The sequence below is a fragment of the Eschrichtius robustus genome, chromosome 15 (genome assembly GCF_028021215.1).
Source record: "Eschrichtius robustus isolate mEscRob2 chromosome 15, mEscRob2.pri, whole genome shotgun sequence".
NCBI lineage: Eukaryota > Metazoa > Chordata > Mammalia > Artiodactyla > Eschrichtiidae > Eschrichtius > Eschrichtius robustus.
Window position 1 is genome coordinate 95721491 of NC_090838.1, and position 23483 is coordinate 95744973.

A 23483-nucleotide genomic window follows, 5' to 3' on the forward strand; every position below is an offset into this window, starting at 1 on the left:
CTTCCCGGCGTTTCCTAGTCGGAGGCCAGGTTCCATGGTAAAGAGGAGGTTCTTCTCCTGCGGGATCCACGCCTGTCGTCCAGGGGCAGCGAGGCCCCTCCCAGCCTGATCTGAACGTCCCAGCCCTCTGCTCCGAGGCCACCAGGACTGGTGTGGATTCTCGCTCTTCTTTACGCAGCGCTCGGAGCGTCGTTGATGTAAAATCCCCGTGAAATGTCCACCCAGAGGCAGATGCTTCAGGTGGGTGAGCCGCGTCCTGCCTGCAAACGAACCGTTTCTGGAGGAAAATCAAGCTCCCGGGGCTGGGGCTCTGCCAGGCTTGTGTGACCAGTGGCCATGGGCTGTGGGGTCAGACCCCGACTCACATCCCTGCCCTGCTCCATCATCTGTGTGCCCCTGTACAACTTCCTTAACCTTTCTGAGCCACAAACCTGTAAAACGAGGATAATGTTGCATCTTGCAGGGTTTTAACCAGGACCAGACGTATGTAAAGCATCAAAGGTTGTTCACAGGCGCTCAGAACAAGGCTGTGGGTAACGACCAGCTACAGTGAGGGGAGGCGTGGTCACTCCTGACGAGCATTAGTCACAGAAATGTGGTCGTGAAGGGGGGCCAGGAACACGTCCGTCAAGGACTCTGCTGCTCTGTGCAACCTCCGAGGTTATGCGGGCAGTAAAGGAGCAAACCTCACATCCTCCGAGTCACTTTTAATTAGACTGTTCTCATCAAAAGGCCGTTCCTTCACTCTCTTGCCACTTAATTTAGTAAATTGGTGGAGCAAATGTGGCATGCAGATTGCCTCTCCCTCTAGAACATTCCTCACTGCCAAAGCCACCATGGATTAGAAGCATTTGAAGTAGAAATGAGTTGAGTCAGGGCAGATAGTTGTTGAATCTTGATTACCTGCTTATAGTATTTTAAAAATTAAATTATGCTTTGTTTCCACTTAACAAAGGAAGGAAAGTGTGTTGGTGGCGTTTTAGCTAAAATCGAAATTTAACAAACACTCTGCAGTGACTGGATGGATTACAGGAGGTGAGACCAATCAATAGAGAATGAAATTTTGCCAACTTAGGAATCCTGTCTGGATAAACCCTCTTGTGGCAGCAGAGACCTGGTAAATATGAATGAATGTGTAGCAGTGTCAGCCTGGTCCCTGCCGTGCAGCTCGAGGGAAGGCAGATTTCCGGAGAGGAGAAGGGTGAGGGTCTACTCCTGACTTCCCGGACGAACGTGCAAGATATGGAAGGAGGGGCTCGTTCACATCTGACACCAGAGACCAGCGACGAAAAAAACAAAATTCTGACCAGACTTCAGTGGGTTCCCACCGCTTACCCAGCCTGGCGTGGCCAGGACTTGAGGCCTCTGTGACATAGAGCTGGGATCACTTCCTGCAGGTCTGAGCTCAGAAGATCATCAGTCCTAATCATTCAGAACCAAGGCAAATACCACATTTCAAGGAGTGGATGGTTTTTTAAAGAATCACCTTGACAACTGGAAGGCACAGCAAGGAAAGAGGAGGGGAGGGGGAGAAGGAAAGGACAGCACAGGGTGGGGGACAGATGAATACCTGGCATGGCTTCTAACAGCCTGGAACCCCCAAGCAAGTAAGCCCACCGAGCCCGAGGACAGCCAGGCCTGTGAAACGCTTCCTGGAGCAGCCTGGCAGGAAAGTTTGGCGGGAGCCCAGGGCACTGGGCTAAGAGGCACTGTGCCCCCGCCTTGTCAGTCTTAAGCAAGCTTGGATTTCTAAATAAGGCCGTGAATAATTTCACAGTTGGGGCCTGTGCCGTACGATAGTGTGTGCTGATTTTTGAGAGCTACTGCAAGAATGGATTTGCTGAATGAATAAATCTGCAGTAACCTCCAGTCAGATGTGAAAGGACAGTCCAGCGCAGAAATAACCTTTGAAAAGGTGCATCAACCGAGCACAAAGGGTGCCTGGGAGAGTGATTTCCAGTTCATTAAGGACTGGACCATCAGCTGGATTTCGGTTTTTCAGCAGATAAGAATTCAAATGAGGACCCTCTCCACCTCGGCTGTCAGGCTTCCGGGGTCTGCGTGCTCACCACGTTAGGATCTGGGCAGACAGCTTTATTGCCATCAATTAAAATTCCATGCTCAGACCTTGTAATGTTAAGATGAGGCCAAGAGGTGGCTTTTCCCTGGCTGGATTGGGATTTAATGAGTAGGCAGACATCATAAAAAAGCGAAGTGTGGGTTGAGGGCACAGCTGTCAGAGCTGCAGAGGGATCTCTTGTACTGTGTGTGTGTCTGTATCGTCCTGCCCCCGGGGCGGTTTCATTGAAACGTTACGGCAGAGATGGGAGGGAACTTTTAGCTGTCTTGCTGCTTCTGGTCTGCCAGCCGTGCTGGGCTCCCAGCACGCGCTCCAGGGAGAGGCCTAGGCTTCCCTGGAGGATGCGTTGGAAGGAAAGGCGGGGCCTGTATTTCTGAAGGGGAAGGAGGGCCAGAGGGCCATCAGGACCCTCCGGCTCATCAGGTCCTGGTCTGCAGGTCGTCAGGTGTTCAGTCAGGGCTGACCCAGGTGCAGGCACCTGTAAGCCAGGTGACACCGGGGAGGGTGCCCTGAAGAAGAGGCTGGGAGACTCCAGCTCTGGGCTCTGTGTGTGCTGCACGAATGGGGACGTGGGGGAAAAAAAAGCCACACAGGCACACACGTGGGCACACGTAGGACATGTCACCCCAAGGAGAGTTCAGTGAGATGTAAAATAATCAGCACCCCAAGTGCATTCTCTGCTAGGAATCTGTGGCCCCTCAACCCCCAGGAAGAATATACGTGGTGGTAGCGGGGGATAAACTTAAAGCCCCCAACATAGCAGCATCCAGTGTGACCCGGCCCGGATGTGGTTCTGCCCCAGGGCCAGTGCCCTGGACGCCCGTGGGGTTTGCACGCGGGTCTGGCCGGGAGCTAGCCAGCAGCAGCCGGAGGGAGTGCGGGCCACGAGGATGCCTGCGTCTGCCCTCCTGCAGCGGCGGGAAAGTCCGGAGGAGAGATGGGCCTAGAGACGCTGGCCTAGACCACAGACCTGGTTTACGTGTGTCAGCAGTTGTTGTCAGCGTAGGTCTCCAAAGCGCTCAGAGTGCTAACCTTTCAGTTTTTAAGTTTATATGTTATCTTTTTAAGTGGTTTTTAGTATAGTCACAAAGTCGTGCAACCAGCACCACTAATCCCACTAACCACTGTACATTTTCGTCATGCCAGAAAGAAACCCCACTCCCAGTAGCCGTCACTCCCTCTCTGCCTGTCCCCCAGCCCCTGGGACCACTCAGCTGCCTTCTGTCTCTATGGATTTGCCCATTCTTAACATTTCATATAAATGGAACCAGACAGTATGTGGCCTTTTGTGTCTGACTTCTTTCACTTGGCCTAGTATTTTCAGAGTTCGTCTTGCTTGCGCATGTGTCAGCACCCCCTTCTTTTGAGGGCCGAGTCATGATGTGTCACGTGGAGGTGCTCACCAGTTCATGCTGATGCTCGTCAGCCGGTGGACATTCGGGCTGCTCTCATTGGACCCTTGTGGCGAGTCCTGCTGTGCATATTCCTGTCCAAGTCGTGTGTGGACGAACGTCCTCATTGATCTAGGAGCGGAATCGCTGGAGTGTGTGGTAACTGTTGAGTCTTTTGAGGAACTGCCGGACGGTTGTTCAAAGTGGCCAAACCATTTTTCATTCCCACCCGCAAAGTACAAGGGTTCCAGTTTCTCCACCTTTGTGCCAGTGGTCACTATGGTCTCTTTATGGTCATAGCCCTCCTTGTGGGTGTGAAGTGGTTTGGGTTTATCTTTTAGATTTTAAAATAATAATGAAGGGAGACTTCCCTGGTGGCACAGTGGTTAAGAACCTGCCTGCCAATGCAGGGGACAAGGGTTCGATCCCTGGTCTGGGAAGATCCCACATGCCGTGGAGCAACTAAGCCCATGCGCCACAACTACTGAGCCTGTACTCTAGAGCCCACGAGCCAGAACTACTGAAGCCCCTGCTCCGCAACAAGAGAAGCCACCACAATGAGAAGCCCACGCACCGCAACGAAGAGTAGCCCCCGCTCGCCACAACTAGTGAAAAGCCCACGCACAGCAACAAAGACCCAATGCAGCCAAAAATAAATAAATAAAATAAATCTATTTTTAAAAAGAAATTAAAATAAAGTAATGATGAAGGTTAAAGCCACCACGTACCTTGGAAGGAAAACCACGTTGATGATCTGTGAACTAGTATGTAAAGTGCCAGTAAGTTCTTATAAAGGTCACATTTTAAGAAGGCAAAGCTGACCCCCTTTTTTTTAAAAAAAATTAATTAATTAATTAATTTATGGCTGTGTTGGGTCTTCGTTTCTGTGCGAGGGCCTTCTCCAGTTGCGGCAAGCGGGGGCCACTCTTCATCGCGGTGTGTGGGCCTCTCACTACTGCGGCCTCTCTCGTTGCGCAGCACAGGCTCCAGACGCGCAGGCTCAGTAGTTGTGGCTCACGGGCCCAGTTGCTCCGCGGCATGTGTGATCTTCCCAGACCAGGGCTAGAACCCGTGTCCCCTGCATCGGCAGGCAGATTCTCAACCACTGCGCCACCAGGGAAGCCCAAAGCTGACCCTTTATTCTGAGTGACTTGCTCGAAGCTGTGGATGCGTTCTAGTGGTAAAGGAGATGCTGAGGACAGGATGGGTGTCCAGACACCCGAATCTACTTCTGATTCCACGGCATGGTTCTTCCCCACCGTGCAGCGAGTTTGAACTCCACGTGGTTCTGTGAGCACGTGTGTTGACACGTCTTCTCCTGGAAGCAGCAGGAGAGATGTCGCCTCCCCAGATCCTCTCTGTCCCCATTTCTAAGTAATGTAATGGTTAATACAGGAAGGTGCAATCACTGAACCTGGCAAGGGAAGTCTGTCCTGGGACAGGCCTTGGCTTGCATTTAGAGACGTTTTAAACTGTGTGTGTGGTTTGGTTTTGTTTTTCCCGGAGGCTGACAGAGGGTGTGATGGCTCTCACTAGGCCCTGGAGGTCAGTGCAGGGGCTGCTGGCCACACTTCCTCGCTGTGCTCGGAAGCAGCGCTTGGTCTCGTTTTCCGTACAGATCAGCGCCTCACTCCATCCCCCCAGCGGGCACCGCCAAAGTCAGGGTGGGTCGGTCCACACAGAGCAAGCCAAGAAATCATAGCATCTCCGGTTTGAGGTGGATCTCAGGGACCCCCTACCCTGTTCACTTCCTGGGATTCCCCTCCCCCACCCCCAGCGGCTCGGCCTCCTTTACAGCAGTCCCCAGAGCGCTGTTTCCTGTCTGCTTGGGTCCCAGACACCTGTGGAACTCGCCACCTCCAGGCAGCCCATTCCCTCCTCAGCTCTGTCGGCTGGAAGGTTCTCTTCTATACGGACTCCCAGTCTGCTGCCCGGGAACACCCGCCTGTGGCGCACGCGTGTCCCAGTGTCCACGTGCTGGCACTTTAATAAAACAATTAAAAACAGCCATTACCCCACCCCCTGACCTAGTGTCCAGGCCAGGCGGCCGCCCTGCTCCTCCCATAGCCCCAGGCCTGCAGCTGTGTGTCGGGCCTGCAGTTCCCACGGCCGCCCCTCCTGATCCCACCATGAACCTCCTGGCCTTCATTCCAAACCACTCCTGGCGAAAAGCTCCGAGGGTTGAAACATGTGTGGTGCTTAAGTTAGCGATTCAAGTCTTCATCTTCTAGCGGCATTTTTGTTGTGAGACACATGGTACACGAGAGCCTGTTCCCGTGCGCACACTTTACAGACTGACAGCGGGACAGGCTAGGGTGTGTCTGCGCAGCCGGAGCCGCAGGACCGGAGGCCCTGCCGTCCTTCCTTCGTTTCCTTCGGGTGCAGCCACTCAAGGACTCGGAAGTGTCTCTACAGGGTCTGGCTGGTTGACTGGACGTTCTGTACTCAGAATCGCTGCGGATTTCTCCGTGACCTGCTCCTGCCAGCAAGGACTCGCCGTGTCCTCACCTCAGGCGTCCAGCGTTTCCACTGGAGGGCGTCCGTGATTGACATGTCACACGTCATCCTCCTTACAGCCCTTGGGCATTCGATGTCCCCGAGGCAGTGTGTTCTTGCTTGTGACTCCCTGGGCTGAGCTCTTGGGCCTGCCTGCAGGGCTGTGGGCACCACTTTCTCTCCCACCAGCCGTGGAGACAGATGCTTGTTTTTACACCCTTGCCAACACTTGCTATTGTCAGACTTTTCAATGTTTGCCAACTTGGTGGGTTGAAGTGGCATGTTGTGTGCCGTAATTTGCAAATGTCTGATGACCAGTGACCGGTGCTGCTGAGAACCCTTCATGCACTTATGCATCATTCGTGTTTGTCTTTTATTCAATGCCTGTTGGAATTACCTGTCTTTTCTTTGAAGACAGGTAGACAGTATTCATCTAGTGTTTACTGCCACTGTTCTCAGCAGTTTTGGATACATTAACTGTTTTAATCCTTCCCAGTGAAGTAGTTTCTATTACGGTGGTGCCTGCCTCATAGGTGAGGAAGCTGAGGGGCAGGTGGAACGTCTCACCCGACCCCAGCAGGTGAGAGCAGGGCAGGGACGGCTCCTGGCACTCTAACCGCTGACTCATTTATGTATTCTGGGGGCTAATACTTGCTTCTGAAATGGGTTGTAAATATCTTCTCCCACCTTGTGGATTGTCTTTTTCCTTTCTTTTTAGGGTCCTGTGATGAAGAGAAATTTTCTTAGTTTTAGTTTTGTTGAACACATTTTATGGTCAGTGTTTTGTGTCTTATTTTAAAAGTCTTTTCCTACCTTAGATCCTTAGATTAGCTACGAAAACTTTCATAGTTTTGCTTTTCACATTTAAGACTGTAATTCGGCTGGAAATAATTTTGTATATCGTATGAGGTAGAGGACCATTTTATTCCCATGTAGATAATCCGATCTTGCCAACACCTTTTATTAAATGCCTGGCCTTTCCCGGCTGAGTGCCCACGCTCGTGATCGCCTCTCTCTGTGTGCTGCTGTTTCTGGACTGGCTCAGTCCCCTCCCTCTGTCTATTCCTGATTCCATTATGTTTTAATAATTACTATAACTTCTTTAAAGCCTTGATGTCTAGCAAGACAAGGAACTTTGCTGTTCCATATGAATTTTGAATCAGTTTGTCAAAATCCTGCTGAGATTTCCATCGGAAATGCATTTGAACCATGCACCAGTTTGAGAGAAAATTACAGCTTTTCTGTAATCTGAATCTTCTGAATCTTCCTACTCAAAAACATAGTATTTCTTTCCATTTATTTAGGCGATCTCTAACATCTTTCAATAAACTTTCATAATATTCTCCATAAAGAGAATGCACATTTTTTGTTAAATTTATCCTAGTACCATTTATAATAGCAACAAAAATATAAAGTATTTTTAAAACTTATGTACTCTGCTTGTTGACTGTGTATAGAAAAACAGTTGACTTTTGTATATTAGTGGTTGTATCCAGTAACCTTTCCAAACTCTTACTAATTCCAGTAATTTCTGGCTGGTATTTTTGGGTTTTTACATAGACAATCATGTCATCTACAAATGAGCATAGTTTTGTTTCTTCCTTTCCATCACTTCTCGTCTGTCTGACGGCATCTCTGGTGCAGTGCTGGATAGGAGGGATAGAAAAGCATCCTGGGCTGGTTCCTGGACTTAAAGATAATGTGCTCAAGATCCCCCGTGAAGGACTATAGTAGTTGTTGGGGCTTTGGTAATATTCTTTGCCAGGTTAAGGAAATTCTCTTCGGTCTCAGCTTACTAAGAGGTTATTTTAAAATCATAAGTCAGATTTGAATTTTATCAAATGATTTTCCTTTAACTTTTGAGATGACATTGTTTTTCCCTTTCAATCTTCAGTGTGAGAAATGCGTAATCGTCCTACATTAAACCAACCTTATATTCCTGGAGTCCCCAAGTTAGACACAACGTCCTGTTTACAGACCTCGGTGGAGTCAGTTGGCGAGTCCTGAGTTGAGGTGCTTGGCCCTCAGGGCAGCCAGCACGCTTCTCATCTTTGCTTCCATGAGGGGGCTCTTGGTGGACTCCCGTCCGAGCGTCCCAGCCTACCCGCTGCCAACCTCAGGACGGCTCAGCAGAAACCTCGTGGTGAAAACCACCATGGTGCTTGCCTCTCAGGGCCCCTCTGTTGGCCACTGGCTTTAACCCTCCGTTTCCTGAAACCTGAGCAAGGTGTTTCTTCTTCTGTAATTACGGATACTTTCAAATACAGTGACGATCTCGGACAGTCTGTTACAATGGCCCCTGCGTGCCCAGTGTTATCAACATTTGCCAATCTTGTTTCATATCTCCCTCCACATTTTTTTGGGGGGGGGATCTTTTAAAGCAAATTACCAAATTCTGTTATTTTACCCCTAAACAGTTCAGTGTGTATCCGTGACAGATGATGTCTTTAAAAAAAAATAACCACAGTTGCATGATCGCATCTTTCAAAATGAATAATAACTCCCTGATACCAGTCCATATGCAGTTTCCCTGATAGTGTCTGAAATAAGGCCCACACATGGCACAGGTTTTGTCTCTCCCATTTCTTGTCACCTCTAAAGGTGTCCCCGCTGCCTCTTCACGCCATTGATTTGTGGAAGAGACCTGGTCATCTGCCCTGGAGAGTCCCCCATTCTTGACTTTGCTGGTTGCATCCTGTGTTGTTGTTTGTCGTGTTCCACCATCCCCTGAATTTCTTGTAAACCGTTTGATTAGAACAGTTTGTTTACCTACCTGTTTGTGTTAGTTTTTTCCAAGAACGCTTTGAGGTGGTGCTGTGAGCCTCCAGTCCCAGCGATGCATTTCAAAGATGGAGTGTTCTTTCATCTACACTGTAGTTGTTTCAGTGAGGGGGGTTGTCGAGGGTGCCTCTGCCGCGGTACTAACAGAAAGGAAGTCCAGAAATGGGGTTTGGGAATGGGACGCTTCTCCACATTAGGCTCCCAGCTGCCCACCGTCATGCGGCCTGGCAGCATGCTCTCCTCGCCCCCAGATCTCTGTGCATGTGAACCGGAGAGACTTAACGTAACTTTGGGGGCAGGAATGTGACAGCGCCTCACATGGGCACAAAATGCCCTGGGAAGACACCTGTGTGTGCCAGGCTCCTCTCCTTCCCAAGGCTGTTCCTCTCCCTCCTGGTTCTCTGCTCTCAGTGGCGTCTCTGTGCATCTGTTTGCTACTTCACCCCCACCCAGTGCTCGCCAGTGTCCCCAGTTTCTAGGCCGAGTCACTGGCAGACCCCCACCAAGCTTAGTGGATCCATCTGGAGATTTCTGAGGAAAGAGTAACTCTTGGGGAAAAGGCTTTTGCACTGAGGCCAGGTCCCCATGAGGCCCAAACAGTCGGGTTGATCAGCAGGTGGGCTCTTCACTAAGACTTTTCCAGTGGATGAAGATCACTGGGAGCTTTGCCTTGAGAGAAAAAACAAATGGCCCCAGAGGTCAAGACTAGAACCCGTGCCTGCCCCCGCCCCCGCCGCTCCGCCTTCCTTGGGCTCCTCCCGAGATGGGGGCTGATCCCCATGAGTCTGGGGGACAGCTCCCACCAGCTGCAGCTTCCGGGGAGCTTCGGCAGAGAGGCTCACAGCCTCCCGGGCTGCATGAGGGCAGCGCTCAGCCTGATTTACAGCCAAGACACGAGAAAGCAGAGGAAGGGAAAACAGACCGCAGGAGCCTCCAACCTCAGCCCTCCCGCTCTCCCATCTTCGGGCGGTTTTGTGGTGTCTGCAGCTCAGCAAACAGAAGAAGAGGGATATGTGAAAGTGAATGGCGTCCAGGAGTCTCTCTGGGGAACCTTCAGCTCTGGGTCCAGTGGGTTTTCGGATTACCAGTCACTGAACCAGGCCTTGAGAAGGGGATGCCTTCAGGTTCTTAGCCCTTAAGAAGTGTTTAATTTCATCCGGAGGAAGCAATGGTTAAAAGATTTTCAAAGCGAGTACGTGATGAGCTGCATGTGGCCTGTACCAACTGTCTGTCTCCTCCCGCTCCGGGCTGTGGAGTTTCCCTGATGGAAAGTGCCGGAAAGCATCTTCTGCCCAGCTTCTGTCACATTGGAATGTGTGCGGTCAGCCTGCCCAGCTCGGTGTGGGTTTGATTTCAAATGTTACTGTAAAACTAAAGAGAAACGGCAAACTCCTCCTTGTGCCATGTCTCTGTCTCTTTCCTTACTTTTGTCGTTCATTTTCTCATCTTGGCGTATCTCAGAAGTATCAAGACTTTCATCCCGTAGATTTTTCAAGTCCTGTAAGCTCTGTGTGTTATCATATAAATAAATGTTCCATCTTCATCACAGACTTTGTGAGAGGGCGCCTGTGTCCGCCCTGCCACTGTTACACGCTCGGTTCCTCACGCAGTACCTGCACAGAGGAGTAGCCACGAAGTGGGTGGGTGACGGATGGAACAAGGTGGATACTTCAGATCTGCACTCAGACGCACAACAGATGCCACCACCCCAACCCCCTCAAGAGCTGTGTGTGTGTGTGTGTGTGTGTGTGTGTGTGTGTACAGGCTCTGTGTTGGGGCTGGGAACCCTCTGGAAGGGTCTTTGAGTCCCTCATCGCCGGTCACTAGCACCTTGGGCAGTATTTATCAGGGGAGCCCCGATAAATGCGCTGAGTACAGGTGGTGCTGAGGGTCAGCTCGTGGCCCAAGCCCATGCGAAAAGCCAGGGATTTGGAATCTTCACAGTGTCTGTGGTTGACTTTAGACCAGAATCTACAAAGGACTCCTCAGCTTTTCTCTTGAGCACAGGAAGGTGCTCTTTCCAAGATGACAGAAGATAAACCAAAAGGCCATGCTGTACGTCTGGAGCTCCGCTGCCCTAAGCATCGGGAATCATGACGCTGAGATCTCTCCATACTGAGCACGCACCCTCCTCCCGCCCCCCCGGGGTGCTGGGCCGAGCAAGGGCCAGGAATTGGCCATCACGGGAGCCCGAATTTGACATCAGTCAAAGCCACCCAGCTGCTCCTGCCTCTTCCTCCCCTTTTCTCTCTGCCCTTTTGCTTCTTAAAGAAACAGACTTGAGGGACTTCCCTGGTGGTCCAGTGGGTAAGACTCCACGCTCCCAACGCAGGGGGCCTGGGTTCGATCCCTGGTCAGGGACCTAAAGCCCGCATACCACAGCTAAGAAGTCTGCATGCTGCAACTAAAGATCCTGCGTGTCGTAACTAAAACCCAGCGCAACCTAAATAAATAAATAAATATATTTTTTAAATTCCATAGTTTTTTTTTAAAAGAAAAGAAAAAAAAAGGAAATCAACCTGAGTGTGAAAAGAGGACTTCTCAAAGGCGGGGCCTCACCAGGCCTGCGGCCCGTCCTCCCCGCCTGGAGTGTGTCCCCAGAAGCTGCAGGCTTCACACCCCTCCAGGGTCTCCCCCGGCTCCTCCAGGGTCTCCCCCAGCCCCTCCAGGGTCTCCCCCGGCCCTTCCAAGGTCTCTCCCTCTGACTTAAACTGTGAAGCCCGTACGCGCTGACTCTCCGATCCTCTTGCTGGCATGCTCAGTCCACAGGGCTCGCTGTCTTCAATGTGCCGCAGGTACTAAAGGCTTATTTTGTATATTTCTCTCCCCTTCTGAAATGTGTGTTCCCACGGGGCAGAGACGTTTTCTGTTTTGTTTCTGACGTGTAAGCAGTTCCTAGAACTGCGTCTGGTACATGTTAGGTGCCAGTGTACACTCAGCAGGTGAATGAATATGAACAACAGTTCTTGAGAGTCTTTTGTTAAGATTCTGGGAGGGACTGCGGCTCCCCGGCCCTCCCTGCGGCCTCGTGGCCATCTGGGCCCGGGCAGGACTGGGGCTGAGCCCGTCCACACTGAGCTGTGGGTGCCTGTGGGGCGGCAGCGGGTCCAGGACGGTGACTTTCCCTCCAGCTGCAGTGAGAAGATGGTGTGATGTCTGCGGACCCTCCGAGCGCTCTGGTCTGGCCTGTGTTTTGGCCGAGGCTGACCGTAAACAGCAGCAGCAGAGACTCTTTACCAAGAGGGCTGTGGCCTGGAGCCCCCCTCGGCCTGCCTGCGTTCTGCCCACTCTGGCCCCCGTGGCCTCTCTGGGCTCGGGGTGGGGACAGCCAAGTTACCTGCCGTGTCCCCCGTGCCGTGCTGTCCCTGTCTCACAGGAGCGCACGCCCTACAGCGCCGAGTCCGGTCTTGCGGCAGGTGTTGTGAAGGCCGAGCCGGCTCCTCTGCGTCTGCAGCTCAGCCCGGACGAAGGGCAGCTCTCTTCTGGCAGGCGCAGCACAAAGTCCTTGACGGCGCCGCTGAGCCCTACCCACTCCCAAGACTGTGTGCGAGGGAGGCAGAGCCGGCCCACCAGCAGCCCGCCCCCGCGCACAGGGCCCAGGCTCCCTCGGCTCAGCCCCTGCTGGACGGAGGCGTGTGCCTCCACCGGTGCTGGGGTGCCTTTCCCAGCTCTCCCTGCAGCGCTAAGCGGGCTGGCCGCCCGAGGTGCGCAGGACCTGCTTTAATCAGCCGGGCAGGTGGTGGGAGCGTCCGCCTCTCTGCTCAGCGGGTCTCACAGCATCCCAGGGTCAGCAGGCCGCGGCGAGGAATGCCACGCTCTTGAATTTACGTGGGATGTTAATCGTGTCCTCACGAACGTTGGGAAGCATTTCCTGCCATGCATAATAAATGATCGGAAACCGCTGGGTTCTTTTGAGCTATTCTCATGGGGGAAGGAACGGTGAAGCCAGGCCTTGGCATGGCAGCCAGCAGAAGGCAAGTGCAGCCTTGCTCACCTGCCCCATCCGCGTGGGAGCGCTGCATGGCAGTGGGCCCTGGGCCGCGAGTGTAGCCGAGCCTGGCTGGCTGGAGCGGCCACCTCCCCTGCGTCTGCTTCCTGGCGGGTGCGCCGCAGGAATGGGCACTGGCGCCCGGGGTCTACCCACTTTCACTCTAAAGTCACACGGGAGCGTGAAGGCGAGAAGGGACTTCCTGTGGGCACGACAGCACGTAGCCGGCTGGCTCTCTAGCACTCAGAATATGTTTGGAGCAAAGCTGCACCAGGAAGTTTCCCCCTTTCCGTCTTGTAATACCAAAAGATATGTTGGGGAGTTCCCTGATCGTCCAGTGGTTAAGATACCACGCTTCCACTGCAGGGGGCACGGGGTCCAATCCCTGGTCAGGGAACTAAGATCCCACATGCCATGCAGCATGGCCAAAAAAAAAAAGAAAAAAAAAATTGTCCTCATCAGATTTACCGGCTAAGGTCTTTGTTTCCACAGAGCTCGCCTGTGTATACGTTGTGTGTCGTGTGATATGGACAAGTTTGGAGGACACATCACATCTCGCTTTCTGACACCAACATGGAACCACGCATCGGACTTGCTGCTTCCAGGCACTTGTGTGAGCGACAGAGGGATGTCCCCTCGTTTAGGCTCACAAGATCCCTGGGAGAGAGGCGCTTTAAGATGCCCGTTTTGCACACGAGGAGACGGAGGCACAGGTGGCTGGGATGTGGCAGAGCCAGGCCCTTAAACATGGTGATGCACAGCCACCCCCAAGCTCCTCCAGGGCCTGGGATCTGCTCTAACGCGGGTCTCCCTTCTGGCCCTCAGAGCTGGATTCCTAAGGAAACTTATTATTTTTTTAACCTGGATATTTACAAATACCTTATTTTCCCCTTACCTTCCCGTATTACTTTTTCTTTTTTTTTTTTTGGTAGCATTGAAACAATGATGTTTTAAAAAGTATTTAAAGATAATGTGGTGGTTAGTGTGGGCTGAAATAAGGGCCTAAAAGGAACCATCTACCCCTAGTTCCCTTCCTGAAAAAAGGACAGATGCTGATGGGAAGCCTTTGCTTTCCTTCCTGACACCCAGGCCTTCTTCCAAGGTGGTTGGAGATCCTAGTGCAAGGCCCCGCTGACCCCATAATGCAGGCTCTGGTGAGTGGACTTCCCGCAGGAGGCTGGGTGGAACGTGTCGGACATATGACTGGCTGAGCATCCCTGGATCGAGGCCAGAACAGTCCTGGGGCTGGGGGGGAGCCCCTCATCCCCCACGGGGAGCACCTGGGCATGCACGCCACCAAATAGACCCCTCCAGGGACTCCGTCACACTCTCCTTCGGTAACCACTGTCCAAAATGTGACTAGGAGCTTCTCACAGTCAGCCTGCAGTTTGGGCGTGTCTTCCCAGAAAGTGGAAAAATGAGCAATTCTTCTCTAAACTGGATAAATGCAAACACAGGTCTGGATCCTCCCAGCCTAATGGTCAACGATCCACCTTTCCTTTTCCTTCCACACTAAACAGAGAAGGATCAGGGCTCTGTTGGGGGCCCCCCTCTCTCCGGTGTGGGTGGTGGTGAAGAGCTAAGAGCTGGCCCCCTCTTAACCAGCCCCATGACATCCTGGAGCTGACTTGCCTCTTAACTTTTCTCACTTAAAAAGTGGTAGTTATGACTCCCACTTCAAAGGGTTCCTGTGAGCAGTAATCAGGTTACCTGGCGTGCGTGGCTCGGGGTAGCAGCGAGATAAGCGGTCGCATTGTTCTCAGGAGCAGCGTGAGTGGCGGGTGTGCCCTGGGCTTGGGAGGCAGACCGCCTAGCGCCCTCACCACGTCTGGGCCCCGGGCGAGTTACCGAACTGCACTGTGCCCCAGCTTCCTGCCTGCAGAGCATCAGTAACAAAGGCCAGCCTCACAGGGCTGCTGTGAGGACCCGGTGGGTTGTAAGGGGTGCAGCCCAGGTGCTCAGGAGAAAGCGGCCGGTCCTGACAACGAAGGGGTGACAGTGACTGTGAGTCAGGATAAAGGGGGTCCTCTGGAAGCAAAGCAGGGGAGAGAAGGCGTCACACGAGGGTTAGACTTTTCTGATCTGACTTCCATCCGATGCGATATAGAGCGGGCCGTGTGCAAGTGCCAGGCAGGGGATGTCCTCACTGCACCCATCTGACCTGTATTTCTGGTGGAGAGGTGGGCTCCTTATTGGCCATCTTCTGTACTTAGAAGCGTCTGCCTTTTCTAGGACCACGTCCAGGCTCCTGGAACACTTGTTTGCCTTAGCATCCTCTACGAATCTTTTCCCTAGAGGCTTCTCCATTAAGAGACAAAAAACTCCTTACGTACCACCAGTTTTAGCCTCTTGGTGTTCCTGGGAAATGCGGGAGGATGGATTTGATGACCTCTGGTGGGTGAGCCAGGGCTGAGCGGAAAGCCTGCTCCGCACGTGGCTGGGCGCCCTGCTGCCCCGGGATGAGGGGAGACTCGGGCTCTGAAGCTGGCCGCTGCTCCCCTTGACCTTCTACCTCACCCTTCCATACTTGTCAGAAGAACTGTGATTTTCGTTGTGAACCGGGCGTTACAGAGCACCCCTCCCCATGCGGGTGGGTGGGAAGCAAAGCCCAGCACCGGCCCAGGGTCTGCCGTCGGGACCTGTGACGACGGTGCGTGGGGAGCAGGGGCTCCTGGGCGAGGAACCAGGCTGTCAGCGCTCCCGCGCGGGAATGTAACACCAACACAGGGCCGGCTTGGAGGTCGTCCTGGGTCGGGTCATCCCGCGAGGGGCGGGGGAGCAGGGTCCGTCCGGTGCACTTCGGGGACCGGGTCCGCGAGGCTGGAGCGAACCCAGCCCGCCCCGCCCGTCTCTGCCTCGCTTCCCGCGTGGGCGGCCTGCCTTGCGCCGCTCCTGGATCTGCGTGTCTCCTCCGCCCTCCGGCTGGCGCCCACGCGACACCAGGCGCCTCTTCGTGGAGCCGATGCGCCATCCCCTTGGTCGGGGGCGGGAGCGCAGGCGGGCGCCCGCCATCAGGCCGCTCAGGGACATCTCCGTGCTCCTCCACGTGGAGGCTCCGAGGGGCCCTCGTGGGGAGGAGCTGAGCCCCGACTGCCCCAGCCGCCAGGATCTGAGGCCGCCCCTCCTCCCGCCCCAGAGACTGCGGCACGAGGGCGCCTGGGAGGCTTCTCCCGCTGCGACTCCACCAGCGCGCACACTGACCGGAAAGGCGGAGACTGCGGCGGACACAGACCGGAAAGCGGCAACCGCCACCAAGACCGGAAACGGGGAGATGCTGCGGACACAGACTGGAAAGCGGCCACCACCGCCAAGACAGACCGGAAACGGGGAGATTGCTGCAGACGCAGACCGGAAACGCGGAGATTGCCACCAAGACAGACCAGAAACAGGGAGCTTGCAGTCGATTGCCACCAAGACAGACCAGAAACAGGGAGCTTGCAGTCGACACAGAGCGTTGTGAAGCCGTGTCGGCCACAATGCGGCAGGCGTTCTCTGGTCCTGTGGGAACTTTGAAAAGCCAGTGCCCAGGGACACAGCCGTGTTGTCGGGAGCTGCCGGCACTTTGACGCCCGCGGGCCTCAGTGGACTTGGGATCGGGCCGGGCCCTAAGGGCGCGCACTGAGTGGTGGACCTTTTCGTGTCACGGAGTGAAGGCGACCGTGGCCCCGCCAGCAGTGTCCCCGGGGACCCTCGTCAGCGTGAGCCCGAGCCCGGCCACGTGCGGACTGTCCAGTGTGAGTGCCCCCGCTGTCCGGCACAGTTACCTTCACTGCCAGCATCTCCACGAATGTGGGCCGTAAACATCCCCCCAGATGGAAACGGAGCCACTTCTGTCAGGAGCTGCGTTTTCTAAGGGTGGTCCCGAGTCGCTCTCCCCCTTCACTGCGACCTGCGTCTCCGCGGGACTGGGTTTTGAGCCCTTGTCTCTTTCCAGCCGGAGTTCCGCGGTGGCTTAGACACGGGCTTCGCGCCCTCGGAAGGGTGAATTGAGTGCTGAAGCATAAATTCTGCGAAGAGGAGGGTGCCATTCGAAGAGGCTTTTTTCTTCTTACGACAGGATGGTTTTGTTATCGGGTTGTATCAGCTCACTGGAGCAGAGCTCGCGCGAGCCGCACCCCTGACCTGGCGCAGCGGTGGCTCTGCCTGTACAGCCCCGTTCGTGCCCGTAGCCGCGGGGCGCCTCCGCCAGGCCCAGGGGTCCCCCTCGGATCCCACCTCCCCTGACAGTTCACCACCTTCCAGCAGAACAGCAGGAGCATGGGGGAATCTGCCCCCGAGAGAGTGGAGCAGACACTTGAGAGACAGCCTTTGCCGGAGTCTGGGAACAGGAAGAAAAAAGGTGAAGAAGAAAAAGAAAGGTACGTTGGCTCTTTAAGCCTCCTTAATCTCGCTGAAACATGAAACTCAGCTAAAGGCAGCTTCTGCCCTCGTGGTCACATCACAGGGCAGCCCTTGGTGGGCCCTCCGCCCACCTGCGTGGGGACACATTGTGCACTTGTCTCAGTCGCATGTTTCCGTGACCTTCTGGGTGGGGGATGTTTTACTCCCTGCAGCACAGAGCCTGGTGCGGGACCTGGTGCAGCGTGCTGTTCCATAAATTCTCGGAGAAGCGAGCGTCCAAACACAAGGAAGGAAGAAACCAACAGCACGAAAGGATCAAAGAAAGAGCCAGGATCCGAGGGTAGCTTTTAATAAGAAAAAGGGAAGAAGGAACTCAAAATTTAACCAACAATAAAGGTGAAACCCAGGGACCTCCCAGCTGGAGTGTGATATAGTGACAGCTTCATTACAGGTGAAATTTGTAAACTGGGAGACAAACAGGGATGTTCTGGTTAAATACATTATTAACACGTGCCTTTTCAGGTAATTGTAAATCTGAGAGCATCTGTGTTAGAAGGAAAGTATACATGTGACAACCTCCACGGCGATGTCAGAGTAAACACTTTGGCTTGAAAACCGCTTATGAGCATAGAAATCGTAACTCGCACCTCAGATCCCTCGGATTAGCCAGGATACAGGCTAAGCTGCTGATGAGAAGGATCCCAAAACATGGCGGCTCAATCAGGATGAAGTTTCCTGTTTTCCCGTGACATCCAGGCTCTGCTCCACAGCGTCATCTGAGGACCCGGGGCCGTCCCTCCTTTGCTTGGAGTGTAATCTTGGTGGGAAAAGCTGCCCCCGCCCACCCCCACCATGCTGTTCAAGCCACAGGAGCGGAGGGACAGGAATTGGAATTTCCTTCTAAATGGCATTACAGGGGACTTCCCTGGTGTCCAGTGGTTGGGACTTCACCTTCCAACGCGAGGGGTTCGGGTTCGATCCCTGGTCGGGGAGCTAAGCTCCCACATGCCTCACAGCCAGAAAACCAAAACATAAAAAAAAACGAGAAGCAATGTTGTAACAAATTCGATAAAGACTCAAAAAAAAAAAAAATGTCATTACCAAACACAACACAGCCCAGAATTGGCACAAGTCCCTCTCGCTTGCCTCCATTGACTGGAATTTTGACGTGTGGCCAAGGCTCCTTGCGAGCAAGGCTGGGAGGTAAGGGTCTTAGCTGGTGAGCTTGGCCCCAGTTGAAACTTGGAACGTTCTCCCCGACAGGAGGGTCAGGTGGACTCGGGGGACAACTGGCTGTCTCTGCTGCCTTCTCAGATCCCGTGACGCTTGGTTGGTTGGGGCTGGGCGCTCTCCCCCTGCGGCCCACTCACGCTCCAGAGACCTCACCCGGCTGTGTCTCCCCCAGGAGGCCAGGCCCTGGGTCTCCATCTCCAAGCCTTCGCTCAGCCTGGCTCCTCTTTGAATGATCACTGGGATTTCCTCGGGTCCTCTGGGCCCGGCCGGTGTTAACAACAGGATTTAGAGCTGCATGGATCCTGGACCTCCCATCCTGGGAAAAGTCCTTCCAGGCCGAGGCCCTCAGCCAGGCCCTAGTCCGGGGATTGGCTTGGCAGCCCACAGGGTTATCCGTTCGGTAGGTGTTTTGAGCGTGTGATCTGTACCAGGCCAGGGTCAGGGATGCAACGGCAAACGAAAGCACGTGGTATCTGTCCTGGGGGCAGATAGTCCCGGGGCCTCCACTGGTAACACGTGCCGCCCCGGGGAGCAGCGTGGGAGGAGAACCGGTGCGTCCTTAGGGTCTAAAGGCTGAGTGAGTTCCGTGTCCACACTCTTCACCCCAACTTGCTGGGGGGTTGGGCAGTGAGACCCGGTCCCGGGCAGCCCCCTCGGGAGCCTCGTGGGCAGCCTGGTGCAAGCAGGGCGTCTGTAAAGCCCGCCTACACGTCGATCCCAGTGAAAGACAGAGCTGGGGCTGCTGTGCACGCGTGAGATCCCGTAGCTCCTCCACGTCCGAGTCGTGAGCCGTGAGATTGATGGCATCTGTCTTAATTATCACGAACGCCCCACGGGGTGGCTGTTAATTATCCTGTAGGCATCCCAGTTGCCTTTCTCTTTCATTTCCCTTTTATTGTATTTTGTTTCCTGAACGTCTCAAGCCTCCAGAGGGGGGCTCCATGGCAGTGTTGGACTCGCGGTTCCTCCGAGGGGAGTGCGCGGTGAGGCCTTAGAGGGACCGGCTGCAGAGACCCCGTGGACGTCCTCGGCCTGGGCCAGGGGCTGCTCTCAGGGCTCCTCTGGCTGCTGCCGTGACGTCTGCGGAGTCTTCCCCTGTCAGAGCGTCCGCCTGCCCTGGGCCCTCATCGGGGACTCATCAGCTCACGTCATCAAGGTCTCTGAAGATGAGAGGCCGGAGGTGCCGAGAGCCACCGGCTCTGAGCAGTGCTGGGCTGGGAGGTCGGTCCAGGGGCAGCTGCCCCTCTAGCGGCGTCTCTTATTCTTCCCTCCCAGGAGCGCAGCCCGAGTCTGAGAGAGGCTTCCGCCCCCTGGTCTCCGCGGTCTGGGGCGGGGGTTAGTGAGGGGTGTCTCCCGCGCTGCCCGTCCTGCTCCCGCCTCCTCGCTCTCTCGCGGCCTCCTGGTTGGCCGGCGGGAGCAGGCGGGGCGTGGTTGCCTCAGCAGGCCGGCCGGAGCCGGTGAGGTTGCCTGCTGGCTCCCGGCCCCGCGCTCTGACCTCGGGGTCAGGGCGGCTGCCTGAGGCAGTGGCAGAGGCCCGCTCCTGCCCCTTTCCGGGAGGTGATTGGCGCCTCTCCTCCGCTCACCCCAGGCTCGGCCCGGCGTTTCCCAGATCCAAAGGCGCGCGGCTCCCAGCGGTTGCCAGGACACATCTGTCGTTGGCCGCTCTCTCACCCGCCTCTCCTCAGCGTGTCTCAGGAGCGCCCGGGGCGGCCGGGCAAGCGCTGCGGCCTGTTCCGGAGCCCCTGGTTTAGCGGGGGAACCACGGTGGGCGGAGGGCGCCCTGCGGACCCCAGGAGGGGGAGAGCGCGGGGCCCAGGTACGAGGCAGGAGAGGGGAGGGCCGGGCGGTGGGGTGGAAGCGGGGCGCGCGGGTCCCCGGAGGGCCCTCGGCGGCGGGGGCAGCCGCGCTTGCGGCTAAGGCGGGCGCGGGGGCAGCAGAAGCGCGCCCTCAGCGGCGGGGGTGAGGCGCGCAGGGCCAGGCAGGGGTGTGGAGCCTGCAGCTGGGTTGACCTGAATCACCTCGTGGGAGGGAAGTTGGAAGCGCAGATCTTTGCGGTCACAGCCAGCCTAGAGGCTGGTAGAGGCCGGCCCGGGAGGCCAGGGCCCGCACGCAGACCGGCTCGGGGGGCCGTGCCCGCTCTGCAGAATTGGCGGAGGACAAAGCCCCCCTTGAACGTCCGGAGTGCGGGCCACACGGGCCGGAGCCGGGGTGGCACCTCGGTGCCCCTCCGCTGACCCTCCGTGCATGCCCGCGGCCTCTGTATCGGGGCTGGTGGGGTGGTGCGCAGGCCCGGGGAAGTTCAGCGTCCCCTGCACGGGACGGCGTGGGGGGGCGTGGGAGGGCGTGGCGGGCGCAGGGCCCGCAGGCGGGGAGGGTGGGTCCGGCCCTTCTGCTCTCATTTATTCCCCGGTGGGGACGATTCCCAGCTGGCCTCCATCTGTGGCTGTGAGAGAGCAGCTCTCGAGCGTGGCCCTTGTGGGGGGGGATGTGAAAGGATGGGGGGGTGTGCGCTCGCCTAGCCCACGCTCCAGGGCGGCAGGAGGTCCCCCGACACCTCTCACCTTGATGGGTGTCCCAGCTTCTCCAGGGTCACCGGTGAAACACGCCCACTGCGAAAACAAAGGCTTCTAGTTGTGAAGGACTGAAAGTTCACGTAGGACGAGGAAGCTCCTTAATTTTGGGAAATTTAACCTCAGGGGCGGGGTGGGGTTCAGACGGACACTCAGCCAGGAGCTCTGGGTGGGCCCATCCTGAGCACCCACCTCCCAGTATGACGACCAGAAATGTCTCCAGGTGTTGCCAGATGGGGGGCGGTGGGGGGGACCGAGTGTCCTGATGGAGCGCCAACGGCAGGGCTCGCTGCCCCCTGGCCGTGGAGTCACGTGGCTCCCTTTCTCTCCTGGCCATCGCTCTCCCTGAGCTCGCCCGTCGTGCCCCAGCACAGAGCTGGCTGTGGCTTTTCCCCCTTGGGTTCCTCCAGGAAAGCCCTCTGGTGCTGCTGTGGTCCTGGCTGGTGGTGGCCGAGCGTCCCTCTGCCGCAGGTCCTCTCTCCACTGCCGTCCCGGGTGTTGCGGAGGCATCAGCGCAGAGACCGGCCTGCGCGCTGTCGCGTCTCCTCGGAGAGCCTCTTGTATGCAGCGGCTTCGGGCTTTGTGCCTCTGTGTAGGTGGATTCAATCAGCAAAAGGATCCTGGCCGGGCAGCCCTGGGGAGGAAACACGGCCTCTGCTGGGGAGCTGTTGGGTGTGGACACAGGGACGAGGTGAGGCTCCGTGTGCTTTTCCTGGCGGGCAGCTTACCTTTGGCAAGGCTGCTCAGCTGAGCGGAACTTGGCTGCTGCAGAGAAGGGGGAGAGAAACCCGGACCCCTCGTTGCTGAAGAGCAGGGAGCCCAGGGCTCTGCTTGTGGCCAGATGGCAGGTCAGACAGGTGGGTGGGTTGGCTGACCTTTGACAGGAGGGTGGGCGCATCCCATGACCTGAAGAGGATCCTGTCTCAGGCTCTTGAAATTGTACTTGTGGACGAGGCTGCCGTGGCCTCAGGAAGCTGGGAGCCGTGGCGGGCGGGGGGCAGGGGTCCGTGACGGCCGGAACCCCTCGTTACAGCTCCCAGCCCTGGGGGTCCCTTGTGGACCTCGAGCCCGTGCCCCTGGCTGTGAGGCAGTGACATGGGAGGGTGCAGCACGGTCCTGCAAGTCTGTCTCCTCCGCTCGAAAAGCCCCTGGACGCACGTTCTGAGTTGCCGTGGAGGTTCAGGGAAGGGACGCTGTGGGATGGTAGTTGTTGGAAATCTGGCGGATAGAAATAGCACCCAGGGTATCTGGAGCCAGAGCCCGGGCAGGGGGATTGCGTTTCCTTCCGGCGAGGGGTCCCATCTCCCTCTGCGCCTCGGATGAAGGTCTCCCAGCGCCCTCCTCGGCGTCCTTCCATTGCGGAGTGTGGCAGCCCGCGTGGAGGTCTGGGGCCTGTCGCGGGACCCTCTGCAGACCCCCTGTCCCGCAGGGCCTGGCCCCGTGTTCCTGGAATGGGGGGCTGCTCCCTTGAGGTATCTCCCCAACCTGGGCTTTCAGACTTGGGGGCCCCTCAGGCCAGGTGCCAGGCGGGCCGGGTGGGCAGCTGCTGAGTAACCGCTGTGTTCTGCTTCCAGAGCCTTCCCCAGCCGTCCCCCAGCAAAGCCCTGCACAGCTGCGAGGGGAAGGAGCCCGGGGACCTCAGGTTCAGCGAGGGGGACGTCATGGTCTTGCGGCACCGGGTGGACGAGCGCTGGTACCACGGCCTCCTGCCCGCCAGCTACGTCCAGGGCGTGCGGCCCCTGCCCCAGGCCCCGCCCCAGGGCAAAGCACTCTATGATTTCGAGATGAAGGACAGAGACCAGGACAAGGACTGCCTGACCTTCAGCAAGGTAAGTGGGTTCCAGCGCGCCCGCCTCCCACGGCAGCCCCCGCAGGGAACCTGGGCATGGCGCTTGGCCAGCGGGAATCCCGGCCCTCCTGTGCCTCCCCGTGGGGAGAGCAGTGGTTTCTCCTTGCTGAGGGTCTGCCGGGTGGAAGGAGCGGGCACCCAGCCCGACAGGCGCCTGCCGGTTACGGGAGCAGGACCCTCGTTGCCGGAGTCACTGTGTGCCCAGGGCTCACAGGCCCTGGGAGGGGGCTTGCTGGGGAGACTGTGGCAGAGACCCCCTGTCGGGTCCTGGGAGTGGGAGCTGGGCCCAGTGGCCAGCCCGTCACGCCCTCTTGGAGAGCACAGGAGGTGGATGCGTGTGCTTGGGCCGCTTGAGGTGGCCAGTGAGGCCACGGGACCCGCTTAGACAAACCAGTAGTATTTCCCGTGCGCTCGTCCTGGGGTGCGGGTGAGATGTGGAGGGGCCTGGTTTCTGGCCTGCCGGCCTCGGGGGTGCAGCGTGGAGGACAGAGGTGGCAGCCTCAGGCCTCGTGAACATGCCTCCTTCCTGGCTTCCTCACCTCCTCCCACTCCAGGGCTGGGAGGGCAGGGGCGCCTGGAACTCTGGAACACCTGCTTCTCCCCGATGTCAGTAACGAGTTACGTCATCAATTGATTAATTACCTTCATGACTGCCCGCCAGGGTCCCCGGGGAGAGGTGGGAGCCTGTCTTCCCGATGTTGAAGCTGTTGTAGGAAGGGGGACCCCTTCCAGGGCCCGAGAGTGGGCTCCTGTC

General features: G+C 56.4%; 1 protein-coding gene across 4 annotated transcripts in view; it reads left to right on the forward strand.

The window, feature by feature from the left end:
• SH3RF3 (SH3 domain containing ring finger 3) overlaps positions 1-23483 on the forward strand; it is a 215298-nt gene that overhangs the window by 77022 nt on the left and 114793 nt on the right. For 2 of the 4 annotated variants that reach the window (XM_068564637.1, XM_068564638.1), the window contains exon 2: positions 22455-22709. In XM_068564637.1, the coding sequence (XP_068420738.1) occupies positions 22455-22709 (255 nt within the window). Of the gene's footprint in view, positions 1-13228; positions 13350-13825; positions 13891-22454; positions 22710-23483 lie in introns of those variants that run through there. The other 2 variants (XM_068564639.1, XM_068564640.1) reach the window with 2 other exon arrangements.